The sequence below is a fragment of the Phoca vitulina genome, unplaced genomic scaffold (genome assembly GCF_004348235.1).
Source record: "Phoca vitulina isolate PV1807 unplaced genomic scaffold, GSC_HSeal_1.0 scaffold90, whole genome shotgun sequence".
NCBI classification, from domain to species: Eukaryota; Metazoa; Chordata; class Mammalia; order Carnivora; family Phocidae; genus Phoca; species Phoca vitulina.
In genome coordinates, this window is record NW_022589793.1 from 2,091,658 (window position 1) to 2,112,014 (window position 20,357).

The following is a 20,357-nucleotide window of genomic DNA, read 5'->3' on the forward strand; positions in this document are numbered from 1 at the left end:
ACACTGCCCTTGTAAGCAGACCCCGGGAGGCTGGCTGGGTGTACCCTGATTCTGTGGGCTGCCCCAGAGGCCTTCACCACCACCTATAGTGCTGTTTGTATGGAGACACACAGAGCCCCAATAATTAACATACAAACAAGCAGTGGGAACCCAGCCCATTTATAATTTGGAGACAACACGTACTGTCTCCTCATTTGGGCTGCAACTTCCGTATCTAACGAAAACTTTGTGACCACTGCCAAGTAGCTCAGAGCCTTGCCCTTTCTAGGTGCTCAGTAAATGTTTAATGATGACAGTAATGACACTTTGTGTCTAGGTACAGACAGTCCTCCAGCCGTGTGACTTCAGACTGACTGTGTGTTGTCATTGCTGTGCTGTGCGCTCTGTCAGGTTCTTCCCCGGCCAGGATCCCAGGGACTCGCCCACAACTCTGGCCTACCTGTTTGCTAGTTGCTGCTCGAAGTCCCCACATTGCCGCAAGAGCTCGCCACAGGTGGTTATTATCCTAAACAAAACAAAAAGCACATCAAGTTCAAGTGTCTGGAATGTTGACATTTACAGGACAAACAAACATTGTCTCATTCATAAACATTCTAACTATTCACTCCTTTCGGGGGTGCTGGGTTCTGGAGAAGTGGTTAACCATCGGACAGTCTACCTGACATGTCTCACTAATCAGTAATTCATGGAGAAGGTAAACGCGACTCCCTTCTAACATCCTCAAGTCACAGACCTCTCTGCTGGGAATCACAGTTCTGTCCCACAGGTCTCAGATAATCTTACATTTCCCACATACTGAAGTGCTTTGGGGCTCTGTCCTTAAGAAAATGGGTTGGAAATACTTCATATCTAAAATTAAAAACCAGGGCACCTGGCTGGCTCAGTCAGAAGAGCATGTGACTCTTGATCTCGGGGTCGTGAGCTTGAGCCCCACATGGGGTGTAGAGATTACTTAAATTTAAAAACTTTTAAAAAATAAAATAAAATTTAGAAACCAACAATACATTTAAAAAATCATTCACCACAGGGGCGCCTGGGCTCAGTCGTTAAGCGTCTGCCTTCGGCTCAGGTCATGATTCCAGGTCCTGGGATCGAGCCCCGCATCGGGCTCCCTGCTCAGCGGGAAGCCTGCTTCATCCCTCTCCCACTCCCCCTGCTTGTATTCCCTCTCTGGCTGTGTCTCTCTCTGTCAAATAAATAAATAAAATCTTTAAAAAAAAAAAAAAAATCATTCACCACAATCAAGTGGGATCTATTCCAGGGATGCAACAGTGGTTCAATATTTGCAAATCAGTCAACCTGATACATCACATCAACAAGTGAAGGGATAAAAATCATACAATCATCTCAACAGATGCAGAAAAAGCATTTGACAAAGTACAACATCCATTCATGACAAAAACTCTCAACAAAGTAGGTTTAAAGGGAACATATCTCAACATAATAAAGGCCATATATGAAAAACCCACAGCTAATATCATCCTCAATGGCGAAACACTGAGAGCTTTTCCCCTAAGGATAAAGACAAGGAGGACTACTCTCACCACTTTTATTCAACATAGCACTGGAAGTCCTAGCCACAGCAATCTGACAACAAAAAGAAATAGAAGGCATCCAAACTGGTAAGGAAAAGGTAAACCTTTCACTATGTGCAGACAACACGATACAATACAGAGAAAACCCTAAGACTCCACCAAAAAACCACTAGAACTGATCGATGAATTCAATAAAGTCACAGGATACAATATCAATGTACAGAAATCTGTTGCATTTTTTACACTAATAATGAAGAAGCAGAAAGGGAAATTAAGAAAACAATCCCATTTACAATTGCACCAAAAATAATAAAACACCCAGGAATAAACCTAACCAAAGAGACGGAAAGACCTGTACTCTGAAAACTATAAAACACTGATGAAAGGAACTGAAAATGATACAAATGGAAAGATGTTCTATGCTCATGGTTGGAGGAACCAATATTGTTAAAATGTCCACACTACCCAAAGCAATCTACAGATTTAATGCAATCCTTATCAAAATACCAACAGCATTTTTCATAAAACTGTAACAAATAATCTTAAAATTTGTATGGAACCACAAAAGACCCTGAAAATAACCAAAGCAATCCTGAGAAAGATGAACAAAGCTGGGGGGATCGCAATCCCAGATTTCAAGATATATTGGAGTAATCAAAACAGTATAGTACTGGCACAATAACAGCGACTGATCGACAGAACAGAGTAGAGAGCTCAGAAATAAACCCACACATATATGGTCAATTAATCTACGACAAAGGACGCAAGAATATACAATGGGTAAAAGACAGAATAAATAAACCTCTTCAACAAATGGTGTTGGGAAAATGGGACAGCCACATGCAAAACAATGAAACCGGACCACTTCCTCATACCATACAAAAAATAAACTCAAAATGGATTAAAGCTTAAATGTGAGACCTGAAATCATAAAACTTGCAGGAGAAAATACAGGCAGTATTTCTTTGACATCGGTCATAAATACATTTTTCTAAATATGTCTCCTCAGGCAAGGGAAACAAAAGTGAAATTAAACTATTGGGGCTATACCACCAAAATAAAAAGCTTTTACTTTTTGCGAAGGAAACCATCAACAAGACAAAAAGGCAATCTACTGAATGGGAGAAGATATTTGCAAATGATATATCCAATGAAGGGTTAACATCCAGAATATATAAAGAACATATACAACTCAACACCAAAAAAACCCAGAAATAATCCAAATAAAAAATGAGCAGAGGACTTAGCAGACATTTTTCCAAAGACAGACAAATGGTCGACACATGAAAAGATGTTAAACATCACTCATCATCAGGGAAATACAAATCAAAACCACAAGGAGATATCACCTCACACCTGTCAGAATGGCTACAATCAAAAATAAAAGAAATAATAAGCATGGGGGCTCCTGGGTGGCTCGGTCAGTTAAGCATCCAACTCTTGATTTCGGCTCAGGTCATGATCTCAGGGTTGTGAGATTGAGCGCCGCACTGGGCTCTGGGCTGAGTGTGGAGCCTGCTTAAGATTCTCTCTCTCCCTCTCCTTCTGCCCCTTCCCACACTCATGCTCATTCTCTCTCTCTCCCCCAAAGAAAGAAGGAAGGAAGGAAGGAAGGAAGGAAGGAAGGAAGGAAGGAAGGAAGGAAAGAAGGAAGGAAGGAAGGAAGGAAGGAAGGAAGGAAGGAAGGAAGGAAGGAAGGAAGAAAAAGAAAGAAAGAAAGAAAGGAAAGAAAGAAAGAAAAAAAGAAAGACAGACTAAGTTGGTGAGGATGTGGAGAAAAGGGAACCCTCGTGCACTGTTGGTGGGAATGCAAACTGGTGCAGCCACTGTGGAAAACAGTACGAAGCTTCCTCAAAAAATTAAAAACAGAATTACCATATGCTCCAGTAATGTCACTACTGGGTATTTATCCAAAGAAAACAAAAACACTAATTCAAAAGATATACCCACCCCTATGTGGACTGCAATGTTATTTACAATAGCCAAGATATGGAAGCAACCCAAATGTCCATCCATAAACAAACGGATAGAGTATGTGGTATATATACAATGTTTTCAGCCATAAAAAAGAATGAAATCTTGCCATTTGCGACCCCATGAATGGACCTAAAGGTATTATTCTAAGTGAAATAAGTCAGAGAAAGACAAATACCATATGATTTCATTCATATGTAGAATTTAAGAAACAAAGCAAAACAAAAGAGACAAACAGATCCTTAACCTCAGAAAACCAACTGATGATTGCCAGGGGGAGGTGTGTAGAGGGATTGGTGAAATAGATAAAGGGGGTTAAAAAATTAAATTAAAATTTAAACCAAAATTCATTACTTAGTATTTGTTAGATGTCTGCTATTTGCAAGACAAAGAAAACTGTTTTTATATATAAGTATCTCTCTCTGATCCCATGAAAGGCAGAGGAAGAGTAATCCACTTGGCTTCTCAGAGATAAGCCTGAATGACCTTCATACCTGTATTTAATAATCCTTTAATTTTCAAGTAATTTTATGCTAGGCCTCAAACTCCAGCGACTGAGGCCTTCAACACTAAACTATAAATGTCAGGACAAATCCAAGGATTAAAAACATCTTAAGTCTAGTTAATTTTTAACTTCTCTAAAAGTGCCTATCCATCACCAGGGTATCTGGGCATTCCATCATAAGAAAGGTTTATGAGAAAATGAAATATTCCACTTTTCACTTGCCTCGGTGCAACAGAATAACCTTGTACATAATATTTTCTGGTACACCAAGCCACCACAGATGACAGAGGATATAGTTAGCATCTAGAACACTAAATTTCATCCAAAAAAAAAAAAAAACGTCCAGATCAGAGCCCATGAGGAAATTATCCAAATGGCCCTCGGAGGTGCTGGATCTGCTCTGATTAAAGACAGCTTTCAGGGGCGCCTGGGTGGCTCAGTTGATTGGGCGTCTGACTCCTGATTTCGGTTCAAGTCATGATCTCCGGGTCGTGGGATCGAGCCTGGAGTCAGACTCCATGCTCAGCGTGGAGTCTGCTTCTCCCTCCCCCTCTGCCCCTTCCCTTGCTCTCTCACTCTCTCTCTAAAAATGAATAAATAAAATCCTTACAAAAAAAAAAGACAGCTCTCAGAGGGTCTGGATATGCTCTGGCGTGGACCACCACACTAAGAACTCCAAGTGTCGTGGGCACCCTGCACACACGACCTAGACCAGGGGTCAGGCAAGTGGGTGAAGGGCAACATCCCTCTTCAGAATGTACAACCATGAAGAATGGTTTTAAGGAAAAGAAATTCTGGGTTGCTTTTTATCTCAGCCTAAGAGTACAGCGGCTACCCCACACGGTAGTAGGAGAACAAACAGTGGCACAAGAGAACCTACCACCAGTCTGGCAGGGACTTCAGCGACCAGCCCCGGAAGACGATGTGAACCCACTGCTTCTAGGGCTTCCAATGTTTAGGTGATGTTACAAATCTAGATTATGTTAAATCTGGTTTATAAATGTTGACAACTAACCCAAAATTTTGTAAATGATGTGATCAAGTCCCTAGGTCAGATCTGGCTACAGGCCAGCAGTCTGCACTTTCTGGCTGGACTTTTCAAGGGCCAAACCTTCTCAGGCCACTGCTGATCACATTCTTACCAGGGCTCAGGGCTTAGGGCAGCAGGGGTCTATCTATTGGCCCACAGGTCACAGGGGCTACCCCCAAGATCTGGCCGTCAACCACACTTGGGAGAGTCACCTCAATCTCTGTTATGGAACTCTAAGATGGTCCTTTTCAGGCCAGATAATGTTGCCTTACCACTTAGTGGTACTGTGCTTAGATCTAAAAACGGGATCTGGGGTCCCTGGCTGGCTCAGTCAGTGGAACGTGTGACTCTTAACCTTGGGCCTGTGGGTTTGAGACCCATGTTGAGTGTATAGATAACTTAAAAAAACAAAAAAACAAAAAACTAGGGGTGCCTGGGTGGCTCAGCTGGTTAAGTGTCTGCCTTCGGCTCAGGTCCTGATCCCAGGGTCCTGGGATCAAGCCCCGCGTTGGGCTCCCTGCTCTGCGGGGTGTCTGCTTCTCCCCCTCCTTCCTGCTCAAGCTCTCTCTCACTATCTCTGTCTCTCTCCAATAAATAAATAAAATATTAAAAAAAAAAACTTTAAAAAATTTAAAAATTAAAAAAAGTAATAAAAATAGGATCCAATCAGCTGTGTATTTTCTAAAATATAAGCTCTAAGTTATTTTAGGCCTGAAAAATTATAGGCTAAGGGGAAAAAAATCTCAAACCAAATATAAAAAAAATGTAAGTCACCAAAGGACATGAAGAGTGCATACAGACTTTAAAATGCTTTAGCAGTGAGGGGGTCTTTCTGGGTTGCTATTGTTGTTGTTGTTTTTAATTGGCTTGTTTTCAGACTTTAGAGTTTTTGCTTTAAAAAAAAAAAAAAGGCAGTGAGGAAAAAAAAAAAAGAACCCCTTACAAACACATTTATCATTTTTACATATTATATGATGCATGTTTCTGCTTACAACATGGGGCACACATTTAAGTTACAGCCCTCATTTTTACCTGATGGAGTTCTGAAAAGCTGTCCAATCTTCTTGAAAGAGTGAGTTGGGAGGAATATCATCGAGCTTGCACTTCTTCCGTATTGACTGGAGAGTACTGGTGAAATCGGACACGTACCTATGAGGAAAGAAAAAACCCCGACAGGGATGTCATCGTAAAGTCCTTGGCTCTAAAGACACCTGGAATTACGTGGCTTTGGACAAAGGGCTAAGGACCTCGAGAGCATCTTTAGAGGCTCCCACTGAGGAGTCAGACGACTTGTAAACTCTGACCACAGAAGGGTCTTCTCTGTATGGCTGGACCATCTTTCTCACCTGGAAGGACAGCTTTAAGAGAGATGCTCAAGACGAGACAGAAGGGGAGAGCCACTAAGACAAAGACTCTGGTGACCCACCAGGTGGTAAATGACTCCCTGGCCCAAAGAACTGTCCTGACATGTCATGGTCCCACTAAGATATCCAACCATCACCTAGCACAAGGTAAGGCAGCTCGCTGATGCCCAGGGTACTCTTGCGGGATTCTTGCCCCCCCACCCCCAATTTAAATAGCCAAGCTCCATGGCAGGCAAGTGCCCGGCTTGAATGGCACAGGATGTGAAACTGGATTCGAAGCTGAAGCCCCTCCTCCTCAGGCTGCTCTTTGCTCCCCCAGTCAGTCCCCCTGCTGCTTTCCTTCACAGCACCCAGCACAAGTGTAAGTCCGTCGCTTTTTCATGTGTGTGTTTAATGTGCTAGACTAGAAGCTCCGGGAGAACAGGGACTATCTCCTTGTAGCTCATAACAGTGTCCCCAGGAATTAGCACAGAGCTGGGCACAAAAGAGACATCTGGAAACAGTTTCTGGATGAATGCAGAACTTGAGCTGGGGCTCTGAGAAAGTGTCTGGGTGTCTTTGGGCCTGTTTCCTCATCTTTAAAATGGACTTAATTAATGGTGTCTTCTATATTGCCTCAGGGAGTCGTGATGATAAAATAAATGAAATAGGAGTTTCTGGGTGGCTCAGTCGGTTAAGCGTCGGACTCTTGGTTTCAGCTCAGGTCATTATCTCAGGGTCATAAGATCGAGCCCTGCGTTGCGCTCTGCGCTCAGTGCGGAGTCTGTTTGTCCCTCTCCCTCCTCTCACGCATGCTCTCTCTCTCTCGCAAATAAATAAATAAAATCTTTAAAAACTAAATAAATGAAATAATATACAAAAAAGTTCTCTGAAAAGTATAAAATGAAAGCTGATGTGGGGTGGTGGTGTTTCTGAGGATGTACAGTTCTTGGAACATGAACAAATGTGTGCACGTCCTTGGGAAGGTGTGGTAAGGAGGACACAGGTGAGCGGGGGTCTTGTTCTCTGGAAACCACGAGGCTCCCTGAAAACCTAGGACATCGGTGTGCATCACAAGAAGCCTGACCTCTCCCCCTTCCCAAACCACTAGCTCTAAGTGAGGAAAATGGGATGTGCCCCCCAGGGCACAGCCCTGAAGACAGCTTTCTTGGAGGAATTGGTCCTTGGGGGAGGGGCCTCAAGGGCCACCTGACAGAGGCATGGTGAGGAATATAATCGTGCTTCAGTGTCACGTTAAACAACTGGGCCACCACCCCACAACTATGACAAATGTGTCTTAGAAGAGTGTGTGACCCGATGATGCACCTGCTCGGGAGCAGCTCATGACAGGGTCCCCGGGACGCGGAGTGGGCAGCAGAGCACCTGGGGGCGGCGGGGGGGGGGGGGTTCCCGTTCAGACACAGTGTGTATCGCATCACATTTTCACCACATTCGTCCCCAATCCTTCCAATTCTCTCTCACCATAAACATTGCCGGGTGTCTCTACCACGTAAGAGTCGCTGTGTTGGGGGCTCTAATTACCTGCTTTCACTTAATAGTCACGACTGCCATGGGGAGAGCATCATCACTTGACTCGGAGAAAAGACACCAGGACGCCAAGAGGTCCCAAGCAGTAAGCATCTCAGCCGGTACTGTGCCCGGGGGGGCTCCAACCCCAGAGCCCACATTCCCGGCATAGCTGGAAAGCCCCTGATTCTGCAACCTCTTCTCACCTGCTATACCCGATGGCCTCACCCTAGTTCAAGTTCCTGCTTCCCCTGCATGCTCCGTCCTGCCGCCCTAATGTCCTCCCCATGACTCAACAGTGTCCCACTTCAACCCCGCTTGGGTTAGCTTCACACTGATTGCCCTCACTTTATAGATGGCAGCTGCTGGGGTAGCTTCCAAATCTTCCCTTCTCAAGGTGACCTAGTTTCGCCACATACCCTCTGTACAGTTTGAATTTTTAATATAGATCTGTGTTATTTTTTAAAATGAAGTAATCAAAATAACCAACAAAAGAACTAGAAGTAAAAACATCACTCACAAGAATTGAGAAGGGCAGGGGATAAGAGAGAGAACAGCCTCAGAGAACACTAGTTCCTCAAGATACAATAGTTAAGGTTGATAAACAAAAAATCTTTTTTAGGGGCGCCTGGGTGGCTCAGTCGTTAAGCGTCTGCCTTCAGCTCAGGTCATGATCCCAGGGTCCTGGGATCGAGCCCCACATCGGGCTCCCTCCTCCGCGGGAAGCCTGCTTCTCCCTCTCCCACTCCCCCTGCTTGTGTTCCCTCTCTCGCTGTGTCTCTCTCTGTCAAATAAATAAATAAATAAAATCTTTAAAAAAAAAAAAACTTTTTTAAAGTACAGAGGGAAGAGCTGAACGTCGTAAAATGCTCAAAAGTGGGCATTTCTGAGCAGAAGGACTAAGGGTGGACAGGAAGGGAGGAAACCTTTCACTTTTTTATACCTTTATGTATTTTTTTAAAAATTACTCTAATGCATTATTTTTGTTATTTCATAATAAAATTTTTAGATCTCAATAAAAAATTTCTTTCCATCCCCAAAATCCTGGTTAGTGGTGGAGACAGAAAGTGGCCAAGTCTGTCTGGTGAGACTTGTTGCTCATACGTCTCCTTCTACAGGAACACATCTGGGCCCCTCTGGTCACACCTCCACCTGAGAGCAGCGCCTGTGTCCTTGGCAGCCCTACGGCCTACACTGTGAGCTGCCCTCTGATGGTGCTGACTGCCCACTGTGGTGACTGAGAGCTCCCAGGGGCCGGCCCAGCATTTCTGGAATGACAAGAACTCCCTGAACTTACTATAGGAAAACAGCATTCTGTTTAAAAAAAAAAAAAAAAAAAAAATTCTTGTGGGGCTCCTGGGTGGCTCAGTCAGTTAAGTGTCTGACTCCTGATTTCAGCTCAGGTCATGATCGCAGGGTCATGAGATCAAGCCCCAAGTCAGGCTCTGCGCTGGGTGTGGAGTCTGCTTAAGATTCTCTCTCTCCTTCTGCTGCCCCTCACCCCACCCCAAGCTTGCACACTCTCTCTCTCTAAAACAAAATGCAAAATAAATCTCTTGAGACTGAGGGTAACTCCAATCTAGAACAAGCTACCAAGGGAAGGTCTTTGGAGAGCCTAAGAATGTATGTGTCTATAAGCTGGAGACTAGAGCTCTGACCTCCTGAGGGCCCTGGCGCCTTGACTGCACAGGTCGGAAACTCCAGCCTATGCTGCTTGCTCGCTTTTCCTTTTTCCTAACTAAACGTAACTTCGTGTCCTCTTCTTTCCTTTCTTTATTTAATCAGCTCTATTGCGATGTAATTCACACACTGCACAATTCACCCATTTAAAGAGCACAATTCAATGGTTTTTAGTGTAGTCACAGAGCTGTGTGACCATCACCACAATCAACTTTAGAACATTTTCATCACCCAAAAAAGAAGCCCTGTACCTTTTGGTAGTCATCACGTCTCCTCCAAATGCCCACCTCTCCTCAGCCCTAGGTAACCATCAGTCTATTTTCTGTTTCTATTGATTTGCCTGTTTTGGACACTTCACATAGATAGAATCATATAACATGTGGTCTTTTATGACTGACTTCCTTTACTTGGCATGTTTATATTTTTCTCATTTTATATTTTTAATTACACAAGAAATGTCGTCCTTTTTTACAAGACCAGTGCTCTAACCCCTGAGCTATGGAGCCTGTCCTCCTTTTTTAAAAGTCAGAAAACAACAAATAAAGCTAAATTCCCTATGAACACCACCCTAGTCCTTTCCCACCTCCCCAAAGATAACTGATGTTTTGAGTGCGTGGCCTAACCTTCCACACATCAGGGCTCAGAAAACTTTTTCTGTTAAGGTCCAGATATTTTAGGCTTTGTGAAGAGCAAGTTCTGTCCTAACTACTGGATCCTACCTTCATAGACCATAGGTAAGTGAAGGGGCATGACTGCGTTCCAATAAAACTTTATTTACAAAAACAGAAGGCAGGCCACATTTGACTCATGAGCTAGAGTTTGTTGACCCCTATTCTACGGGAATATATAACGCATGTTAAAGCATAAAAAAAGATCCAGAACAGGGATTGGTACTTTTGGGTTTTTTTTAAATAAAGCTTTCCTGGAATACAGCCACACCCATTCATTTATGTGTCATCTACAAAAGTCTCTATTGACTGCAAGGCCCACAAACCCTAAAATGCTTACCACGTGGCCCTCTGCAGAAAAAGCTTGCTGAATCCCACTATGGAAAATATACCCTATTTTTTATATGTTCTTTTTACATATTGTATTAGACTCTACATAATATTCTGAAATTTCCTTTCCTTTTTTTCACTGGATACTGTTTTTGAGATCCATCAGTGTGGATATGTGCAGGTCTAATTAAAGCTGTAACTGCCAGAGTTCCTTTGTATGAATAGACCATATCTTATTTAGCCATTGCTAAATTCATGGAAATTCAGGTTGCTTCAAATGTTCCACTATCACTAATGGTGCTGTGAGGAATATCCTTAAAATCGCCCCCTCAGGGGATGCCTGGGTGGCTCAGGGGGTTAAGCGTCTGCCTTCAGCTGAAGTCATGACCCCAGGGTCCTGGGATTGAGCCCCATGTCAGGCTCCCAGCTCAGTGGCGAGCCTGCTTCTCCCTCTCCTCCCCACTTGTGCTCTCTCTCACTATTTCTGTCTCTCTCTCAAATAAATAAAACCTTCAAAAAAATTTGAAAAGAAAAAAAAAAGATTGCCCCCCTGGGGTTCAGGTACACGTTCTTCTCCAGGGCTCAGAGCGGGAACACAGAACACACGCATTTTTAACTGGGGCAGACAGCACCCTCCAGTGTGTCCTGTCCCCACACCCCAGCCTTACTTGGCAAAGAGGGATTTCAGTGCTGACAGCAAGCCACAGGTCCCCAGGCCGTTGGTGAATCTGATGCATCTGTCGACGGCTGCAGAAGCCAGACTGAAGAGCTTGTTCACAGAGTGGCTCAACTCCTGCACACAGTCAATGACTTCGCCGTGCTCCTGGTCAGCGAATACGGACAAATGAGAGCCGCCTCAGACTCGAGAACAGATGAACAGACAACATTAAGATGGAGAAGACCTCCAAACCTCTTCACCCGTGGTCAGGCGGCAGAAACGCAGTCCCAAGCTGCGAGAGCCCTCCCAGAGCCCGAGCCAAGGGGATGACATCCACATGGCCCATGAGATCACACACACCAACCCCTGGCAGAAAAGCCCTACATTTTTCATCTCTTCCCTTTTTCTGTGATTAGATGGCATCTCTCCTCTGGCTCTAAAGCTAGAATTCAAATTCCCTGTATCAAACACTCCAAAAGAATGTAGGGAAAGGGGCGCCTGGGTGGCTCAGTTGGTTAAGCGACTGCCTTCGGCTCAGGTCATGATCCTGGAGTCCCTGGATCGAGTCCCGCATCAGGCTCCCTGCTCGGCAGGGAGTCTGCTTCTCCCTCTGACCCTCCCCCCTCTCATGTGCTCTCTCTCATTCTCTCTCTCTCAAATAAATAAATAAAATCTTTAAAAAAAAAAAAAAAAAAGAATGTAGGGAAAGGAAAATGCTTCCTTCAGGGGCAAGAATGTAACTGAAATGGAACGGACTTTCTAGGCACGTTGTTAGAAAACTGAAAAATGGCAGGAGGCGGCAGAGTTTAACTAGTGTGAGATCTGCTCTTTAACATCAACTCGTGTCATGCTAGATCATCTTAATATTGGCAACGGAAATGCCTTCCCTCGCCCTTGGAGGCCCACCCAAGCGAACCTGCCCCTGGGGCACCGTCCACGGAGGCTCGGCTCCTGTGCCCATCTGCAGATGTTCCTTAGACCAAAGGCTGCCATAATAAGAATTCATTAAATCAGGGAGATCATCAACTTATCCCCCCCAAAGATTTAAGTCTCTCATTCTTCTGGACCTTTATTTGAGATTTTAAATAGAAAATCGGTAGCATATCAGTGGTCTCATCTTACACTTGGATTGCGAGAGTCTACCAGGTACCTAGAGCCTCTTTTTTGCGAAGCTGTTCCCCATCTATGCACTTTCTCCGGTGCATCCCACCCCCCTCCCTGTGGCTGGCAAACCAGAGGACCCCTCCCTGGCCACCGGCAGTGCTGGGACATTACCAACGGCACCGCGCTGATCTGGATGAGGACGTTCTTCTCTTCCAGGTCGCCATACTTCAGCTGGTAGGGTTTGTACGGAGCATACACAGCCTCCACCAGTTCCGTTACTTTCACCAGGTTGTGCTCATCTTGAGGGAATCAAAAATTAAAATTGATAATGAACAAAGGGGCCGAAATTGCTAGAAAACAACGGGTGAATGGTACTCTACTGGAACTTCTCCGGTTTCATCTTAGGGGTGACTGCCTTTTGTTAATATGCTTTGGTTGTTCGTGGAAACTGCAGCAATCACTTCAGTAAATATTTTGATGAATTTGGGCTCTGGGTATAATTTGTCTAGAGCACTATCAAAGACGTCAACTCCCTTCATCCCACAACCCACTATGGCTAAGAATCCCTTCAAATGATAACTCTAGTCAAGACGCAGTTCCAGAAGTGCTACAGAGAAAAGGCTCTGCAGGAAGAACACTTTTCCAGAACTTTAGAGACAGGATACCTCATATGCTAGGCATTCCAAAAATTCCTATATTCGACTACATAAAAAAATATAAAGCATGCTTGTATCAAAAATCGAAATGGGCATATTCCAGGACACAGCAATTCAGCTTCTAGGCTGAACACTTACACCCAAGTGACTTCAGCATGCATTGATAATCTTTGCCTAAATAAACTTTTACACTGCTGATCTCCTAATCTTTTTGTTTCTTCTACATCTATTTGTAGGCCTTCTCTTGTAAAGAACAAATTTTCCTTTCTTGCTCTCTTTAATATAATAATCCCCACAAACTCATAGATTCTTTTTATATTCATGTGTTATGATCCATTATTGTCATTATTCATTTCGATGCTCAAATTATATCGAATTTGGTCAGTGGTTGCCCCTTCAGGCTGCCTCCTGTAATCTTTCTGACACATCCCCTCATCAGCCTTTAAGTGCATCAGCTGGAATCCAAAATCTTTTCTCTAGCCTGCAAGGACCCACGCAGGCTGACCTCAGGAGGTGAAAGAGGGAGGCAGTGAAACACAAAGGCTCTTTTATCCAAGCTCCCCTGCCTCTTACTTACGTGACTTTGTACAATGACAGACCTTTGGATGCCTGTATCCTCAACTATAAGTTAAGGTTAATAATGGCGTCAATCTTATAAGGCCTTAGTGGAGATTACATAAAATCTGTGTCTAGCATGTGGTAACACTTCATAAAAGCCAGCTCTTTTTATTTATTACTCCCCAGCCTTTCCTCCTTCACAATTCCCCTGGCCTCCAGCCTTCTCTCCAGTTCCTCAGAAGCACCAGGCTCCCTTCCGGTCACGTGCCGATCCTTCTGTCTGGAAGGACCTTGTTCTCCCTTATCCTCCGGGATCTGGTCACCACCCATTTTTCTTCCAGGACTCACTCAGCTCAAGTCACAGGGCTCGATCAGCTTTGTTGGCTCATATATGCTTCTAGAACCACTCGGCTTTTCTTCAAAGTACTCATCTCATTTTGTAATTATACACCCATTACTATGATCATTAGGTTATCTCCCACCGGAATAGACGTTGGGTGACAGCAGGGACAGTGTCTAGTTTCGCTCGGCATAGCAACCTCAGCATCCAGCATTCCAGTACTCGTCCATTTGTAGTTGAGTGAATAAATTAAACATGTTGTGACCTATCCATAAAGCAGTCATGAAAAATAATTGGACATCTATACATATAAAATACACGCACAGCTGGGAACCAGAGATGCAACTGGGAAGGCAGAAGGTAAAAATCTGTGGTGGTGGATCTGATTTGGAACAATAAGTATAAACTGGAAATATGTATTTCCTAGCTCTGTCCGACAAAAGGTCCTAGAAGCCCAGCAATAATGAGTACCCTCGGTGTCCAGACCTTGTTCTAATACCATTTCCCACTAGAAGACACCAGGTTCCTTGGCAAAACACAGGTCTGAGAGAGGGAAGGTATGTGTTCCTGGAACAGTTTGTGCCAAACAGCAAGAAAGCTCTCAAAGACTGATGGGCACATGTCAAAAAGATCCAGGAGGCAGCCCAAAGGGGCAACCACTGACCAAATTTGAAATAATTCAAGCATCAAAATGAATAGTGGCAATAACATATCATAACACAAGGAGTAAAAAAAGAATCCATGAATTCACAGTGATATGAAAGTGAGGAAAGGGGGCACCAGGCTGGCTCAGTCAGAGAAGCATGAGACTCTTGATCTCAGGGTTGTGAGTTCAAGCACCACATGGGATGTAGAGATTACTTATTTAAATAAAACTTTAAAAAAAAAGTGAAGAAAGAAAGGGAAATCTCTTCTTTATAAAAGAAGCCCTGTAATGGGGCGCCTGGGTGGCTCAGGCGTTAAGCGTCTGCCTTCGGCTCAGGTCATGATCCCAGGGTCCTGGGATCGAGCCCCACATCAGGCTCCCTGCTCTGCGGGAAGCCTGCTTCTCCCTCTCCCACTCCCCCTGCTTGTGTTCCCCCTTTCGCTGTGTCGCTCTCTGTCAAATAAATAAATAAAATCTTTAAAAAAAAAAAAAAAAAAAAAGAAGCCCTGTAAATAGATGTAGAAGGAATGAGAGAATTAGGAAATCATCATTTTATAATCAGCAGTGTAAAAGTTTATTCAGGCAAGGATTATCAACAGATGCTGAAATCACTGGGTAAATGTTTTTTGAGGATTAGTATATTCCTATGGGCTCAAAGCATCACCCCATGGATTACTTATTTTTTTTTTTAAGATTTTATTTATTTATTTGAGAGACAGAGAGTGAGGAGAGAGCATGTGCGGTGAGGAGCCGAGGGAGAAGCAGACTCCCTGCTGAACAAGAAGCCAGATGTGGGGCTCCATCCCGGGACCCATAACCTGAGCCAAAGGCAGACACGCAACTGACTGAGCCATCCAGGCACCCCAAGGATTACTTATTAATTACAAAGAGGAAGAAGTGCCGTAATAATGGAGAGATCTAGTGGATACATCTACCAAGTGATTAATCCAACCATCACCAATGATTAGACATTATGTGTCTCCTGATGTGATGCCACAGGAAATACACACCATCATCAATGTAGCATTCTTGCCAAAATATTTCATCTAAATTTAATCTTGAGGAATCAAACAGTTCCAGAATATGGGACATTCTACTAGAAAATTACCCTGTATTCTTCAAAGAGGTTAGTGTCATGAAAGACAAAAGAAAGATGAGACGACTGTTTCAGATTAAGAGATTAAAGAGACAAGACAACCAGATACAATGTGCATCAACTGATCTTAAAGAGAGGCAGAGGTGGGGAAGCAGCTATGAAGACTTCTGTGGAAAAAAAAAACTTTTGTGGAACAAATGGAAAAATTCATACATTAGGTGACATTACTGAGTAAATATTAAATTTGGGAAAGTTAATAACAGTAACAAAATACTCTATTAAAAACATATTTAAGGACGGGCACCTGGGTGGCTCAGTCAGTTAAATGTCTGCCTTCTGCTTGGGTCATGATCCCAGGGTCCTGAGATCAAGCCCCAGGTCAGACTCCCTGCTCAGTGGGGAGTCTGCTTCTCCCTCTGCCCCTCCCCCTGCTCATGCTCTCTCTCTCTCTCTCTCTCTCAAATAAATAAAATATATTTTTTAAGATTTTATTTATTTCTTTTAGAGAGAGAGAGAGGGAGGGGGGGGGAGGAGCGCGGGGGGGGGTACGACAAGCAGACTCCCTGCTGAGCACAGAGCCTGACGTGGGGCTTGATCCCAGGACCCTGGGACCATGACCCAAGCCAAAGGCAAACACTTAACCGACTGAGCCACCCAGGTGCCCCAATAAATAAAATCTTTAACAAAATATATTTAAGGAGCAGCTGGGTGGCTCAGTCAGTTAAGCGTCTGCCTTCGGCTCAGGTCATGATCCCCGGGTTCAAGTCCCCGGTCAGGCTCCCTGCTCAGCAGGGAGTCTGCTTCTCCCTTCCCCTCTGCCCCCAACCCCCGCTCGTGCTCTCTCTTGCTCTCGCTCTATCTCAAATAAATAAATAAAATCTTTAAAAATATATATTTAAGGATACAGAGACACTCTCATTCATAAAAAATCTGCACATGTATATAACACAAAATACTGTTTCAAGATGGGAGATGGGAGAATGACCTTCCTTCTTTGTGTTTTCTGGGTTTTTCTATAATGAATACCTATTGTTTATTAATTATAAAATCAACTTAAATCACCTTAAATATTTAGTTTTTATATTGCATAATCTTTAATATATTTCTAATTATGCCATGTACATGCATTAATTACTAAAATAGAAAAAACGTTAAAGGCAAAATAGAAAGTTAGAAAATATATCTGCAATATACTGGATAAACAATGGAAAAAAATCCTTACTACATAAGGATATTTTGGGAAGATACACCAAATTTTTAACAGTGGTTTTATATATATATATATATATATATATATATATATTTATTTATTTATTTATTTCCATTTATGGAAAATGTGTATTTATATTTGAATTACTGGGAGAAAATATAACAGAAGGCTGCCAGAGGCTCTCTCTGAGTGCTGAGGTGGTGAATCATTTTTATTCTTCTGTATTTTTTTGTGTGTTTTCTAAGTATTTTTAGATTTAAAAAAATACTTTTTTGAAAATTTCAATAGGAATCCTTAAAAATCTAAATTTCTGTGGCTGGCTAACAAAGCACTTCTATGTCTGATTCTTTGGAGGGTGGTTCTCTCTTCTTCAAGAATGTCCTTCACCCGTGGGAGGAAGGCAACCTGCCCTTCTGCCTTTTGCCCTACCTTCATTCTACTCTGCCCTAGCAGGTAGCATGTCCTACACTCTAGCCACTTGGACACCGCATCCTGGTCCCCTGGAAGCTATCCACATCCCCTCAGCCTCTCCCACAACCGAGACCTGCCGAATGAGTGAGCCAAAACACCTATGAATCATCTGGAACTCGAACAATAAACACACTCCCTGGAATGTACAAAGTAATTATATGCAAATGTAATTAAAGAGAATAACTATTAAATACACCAAGTTAGTGACACATAGCAGCCAAATGGCAGAACAAAGCTTCCTGAAGCGATTTCCTGATTTGACAGCAGCATGCGTCACAAGATCGGTGCTACTTAAAAGTTTATGATGCTTTTAACTTAACAGGAGACACAGGTAACATACCACTGCTGTTTTCCTAAATGGGAACTAGGAGTGCTTTGCTCCCAGATATAGCTGGGGAATAACCCATTTTCCCAGTAACCATCCTTAGTCCTGACACAGCCTCTCTGTCCTTAAAAACTTGCTGATTCCCCATCAAAAAGCTCCTCTAACCTATTTGTTCTCTTCAACTTACTTTTTAGGTTGAGTTGTCTGAGGTTTTATGATGCCTCAAAGGGAAGAGGACTCTACCCTGTCAATTCAAGGCCACCGATGCCCAGCTACCTCTTTTACATTCTAAGCCCCTGCTGAAGTGTCCATCACTTCCCCAGAGCATGCAAAGCCCCTAGGTAGCACTGGGCTTGGTTAATACATTAGGCAACAACCAATTCCATAATGGCAATGCTTTCATGGAAAAGGCTTCTATATCTGCTGTGAAGGAAAACAAGGATCCCTTCCAATTCTGTAAAATCAGTCATCTGAAAAGACAGACAAACCCAGGCCCCAGAAGCTTCAAAAAGAGCAAGTGAAGACAAGCCAGAAGGAATGTTTACGTGGGTGGGGGAGCTGCGCCATCTCCAATCCCTTGGCAAAGTGGGTGGTGGTGTCATAGAACTCTAGCAGCTTGAGGAGCTCCAGCTCAGGCCCTGCCCTCTCCACGCTGGAGTTGAGGCAGTCGGGCAGAGTGGGCAGCAAGGCCCCCAGAGTCTGAATCAGCAGCACGGTCACCACCTCGTGGGGGTTCTTGAAAACCTACAGTGGGAGAGAGGTATCTGCGTTAGCACACAGGACCAAAGAGGAGCATACCTTTTAAAAAAGAAGCAGTCTCCTGGACTGCTCTCAGAGGAATCTCTCCAACAGCTGGAAAGTGGCCTAGTCAAGAGCTTTAAGCCCCAAGCAGTCCTTACCCCAAACTCGAACAAGCTCAGAAAGCCAAGTAACTTAAAAATCTAAATTTCTGTGGCTGGCTAACAAAGCACTTGCAACTTGTCCCGAACAATTGGCTACTTCATGTCTATTACTGGTGCCCAGTGCCTCTTTTCAAATCTATCACATGTAGTATTTAGATGGCCACCCAAAACTGGCCAGCGAGGACTGTGCAGATGACAGTGCAGAAACTGGGAGTGTGTGCGAGGTGGGGAACAAAATGGAATTAAAGAACAGCAATTCACCGAGTCAGGGTTGGAGGACATTTAGCCAGATGTGCAGACCAGCCCATAGCCACCTCTCTCTCCCCTTGACACAGATCTTCGGTAAAGATGGATTTATCTTTTATTCTAAGGACGACCAGGAAGAGTGTATCCAGGGCCTTTTAGATTATAGATTCACTTATTCACTAAGAGTCTTTTTTTTCTGTTTCATACACTACTGATCTCTTGGACAAAACTGGAAAAATGTACACAGTACATTTAGAGAGGGGTCTCAGAGACACCCCTGTGTTGATCAAATGCTTTTTTATCATAACATAACTTAAATATGCACAAACATGAAAACAAGACATAAGACCATTCTTAGGTAACTCTAAGGCCAAAAATGTGGAAGTTTAAAAACTATAAAATCAATAAACTCAAATTTTATGAGAAAAGACCCTGAGAGGAATGAAAATGAAAACACAACTTCCCCAAAGTTACGGGATACAGCAAAAGCAACACTAAGAGGGAAATTTATAGCTTTAAACACATATATTAAAAAGGAAGAAGATCTCAAATCAATAACCTAATAACACATTAAGGAACAAGAAAAAGAAGAAACTAAACCCAAAGCTAGCAGAAGGAAGGAAATAATAAAGATTAGAGCAGAGATAAATGAAATAAAGAATAGAAAATAAAGAATAAAGAATAGAAAGTTAATTTAAAAAATCAACCAAACTAGCTGGTTCTTTGAAAAGACCAACAAAACTGACAAACCTGTTATCTAGACTGACAAAGAGAAAAAAAAAAAAGAAGCCCTGAATTACTAAAATCAGATACAAAGGTGGGTACATTTACTACAATTTTACAGAAATAAGAGGGATTATAAGAAAATATGATGAACAAGTATATGCCAACAAATTAGATAACTTAGATGAAACAGACAAATTCCTAGAAACACAATTTGCCAAAACTGATTGAAGAAGAAATAGAAAATCTGAATAGTCCTATAACTAACTAGGAAAGAGGCAGAATCAGTAATCAAAAATGTGTTGCCCCAAAATTCATATGTTGAAGTCCAAACCCCCAGTATCCCAGAATGTGACTATCTTTGGACCTATGAGCTTTAAAGAGGCAATTAAGGTAAAATGGGTCATCTGGGTGGGCCCTTATCCAATCTGACTGGTGTCTTTATAACAAGAGGAGATCAGGGCACAGACACCCATAGAAAGAAAACATAGGTAGAAGAATGCCACCAGCAAGCCAAGAGAGGTCTCAGAAGAAACCAACCCTGCCAATACCTTGACCGTGGACTTCTAGTCCCTGGAACCATAAGAAAATGAATTCCTATTGTTTAAACCACCCAGTCTGTGACATTTAGTTATGGCAGTCCTGGCAAACTAATACAAAACACTTTCTAACTCATTCTATGAAGCCAGCATTAACCTGATACCAAAGCCAACCAGACACTAAAAGAAAATTACAGACCATTTCTCTTATAAATACACAATCAACAATACCCAACAAAGTAATAGTAAACTAAATTCAGCAACCATATTAAAAGGATTATACACCATAAC

The 20,357-nt window shown here is 43.0% G+C and overlaps 1 protein-coding gene across 1 annotated transcript in view; it reads right to left on the reverse strand.

Moving 5' to 3' along the window:
• COG7 (component of oligomeric golgi complex 7) overlaps nt 1-20,357 on the reverse strand; it is a 75,655-nt gene that overhangs the window by 24,256 nt on the left and 31,042 nt on the right. Inside the window, exons 7-11 of the mRNA XM_032396230.1 lie at nt 18,202-18,400; nt 12,526-12,653; nt 11,261-11,415; nt 6,077-6,193; nt 440-505 (exon numbers count right to left, since the gene is read on the reverse strand). Coding sequence (XP_032252121.1) covers nt 440-505; nt 6,077-6,193; nt 11,261-11,415; nt 12,526-12,653; nt 18,202-18,400 — 665 coding nt within the window. The remainder of the gene's footprint in view (nt 1-439; nt 506-6,076; nt 6,194-11,260; nt 11,416-12,525; nt 12,654-18,201; nt 18,401-20,357) is intronic.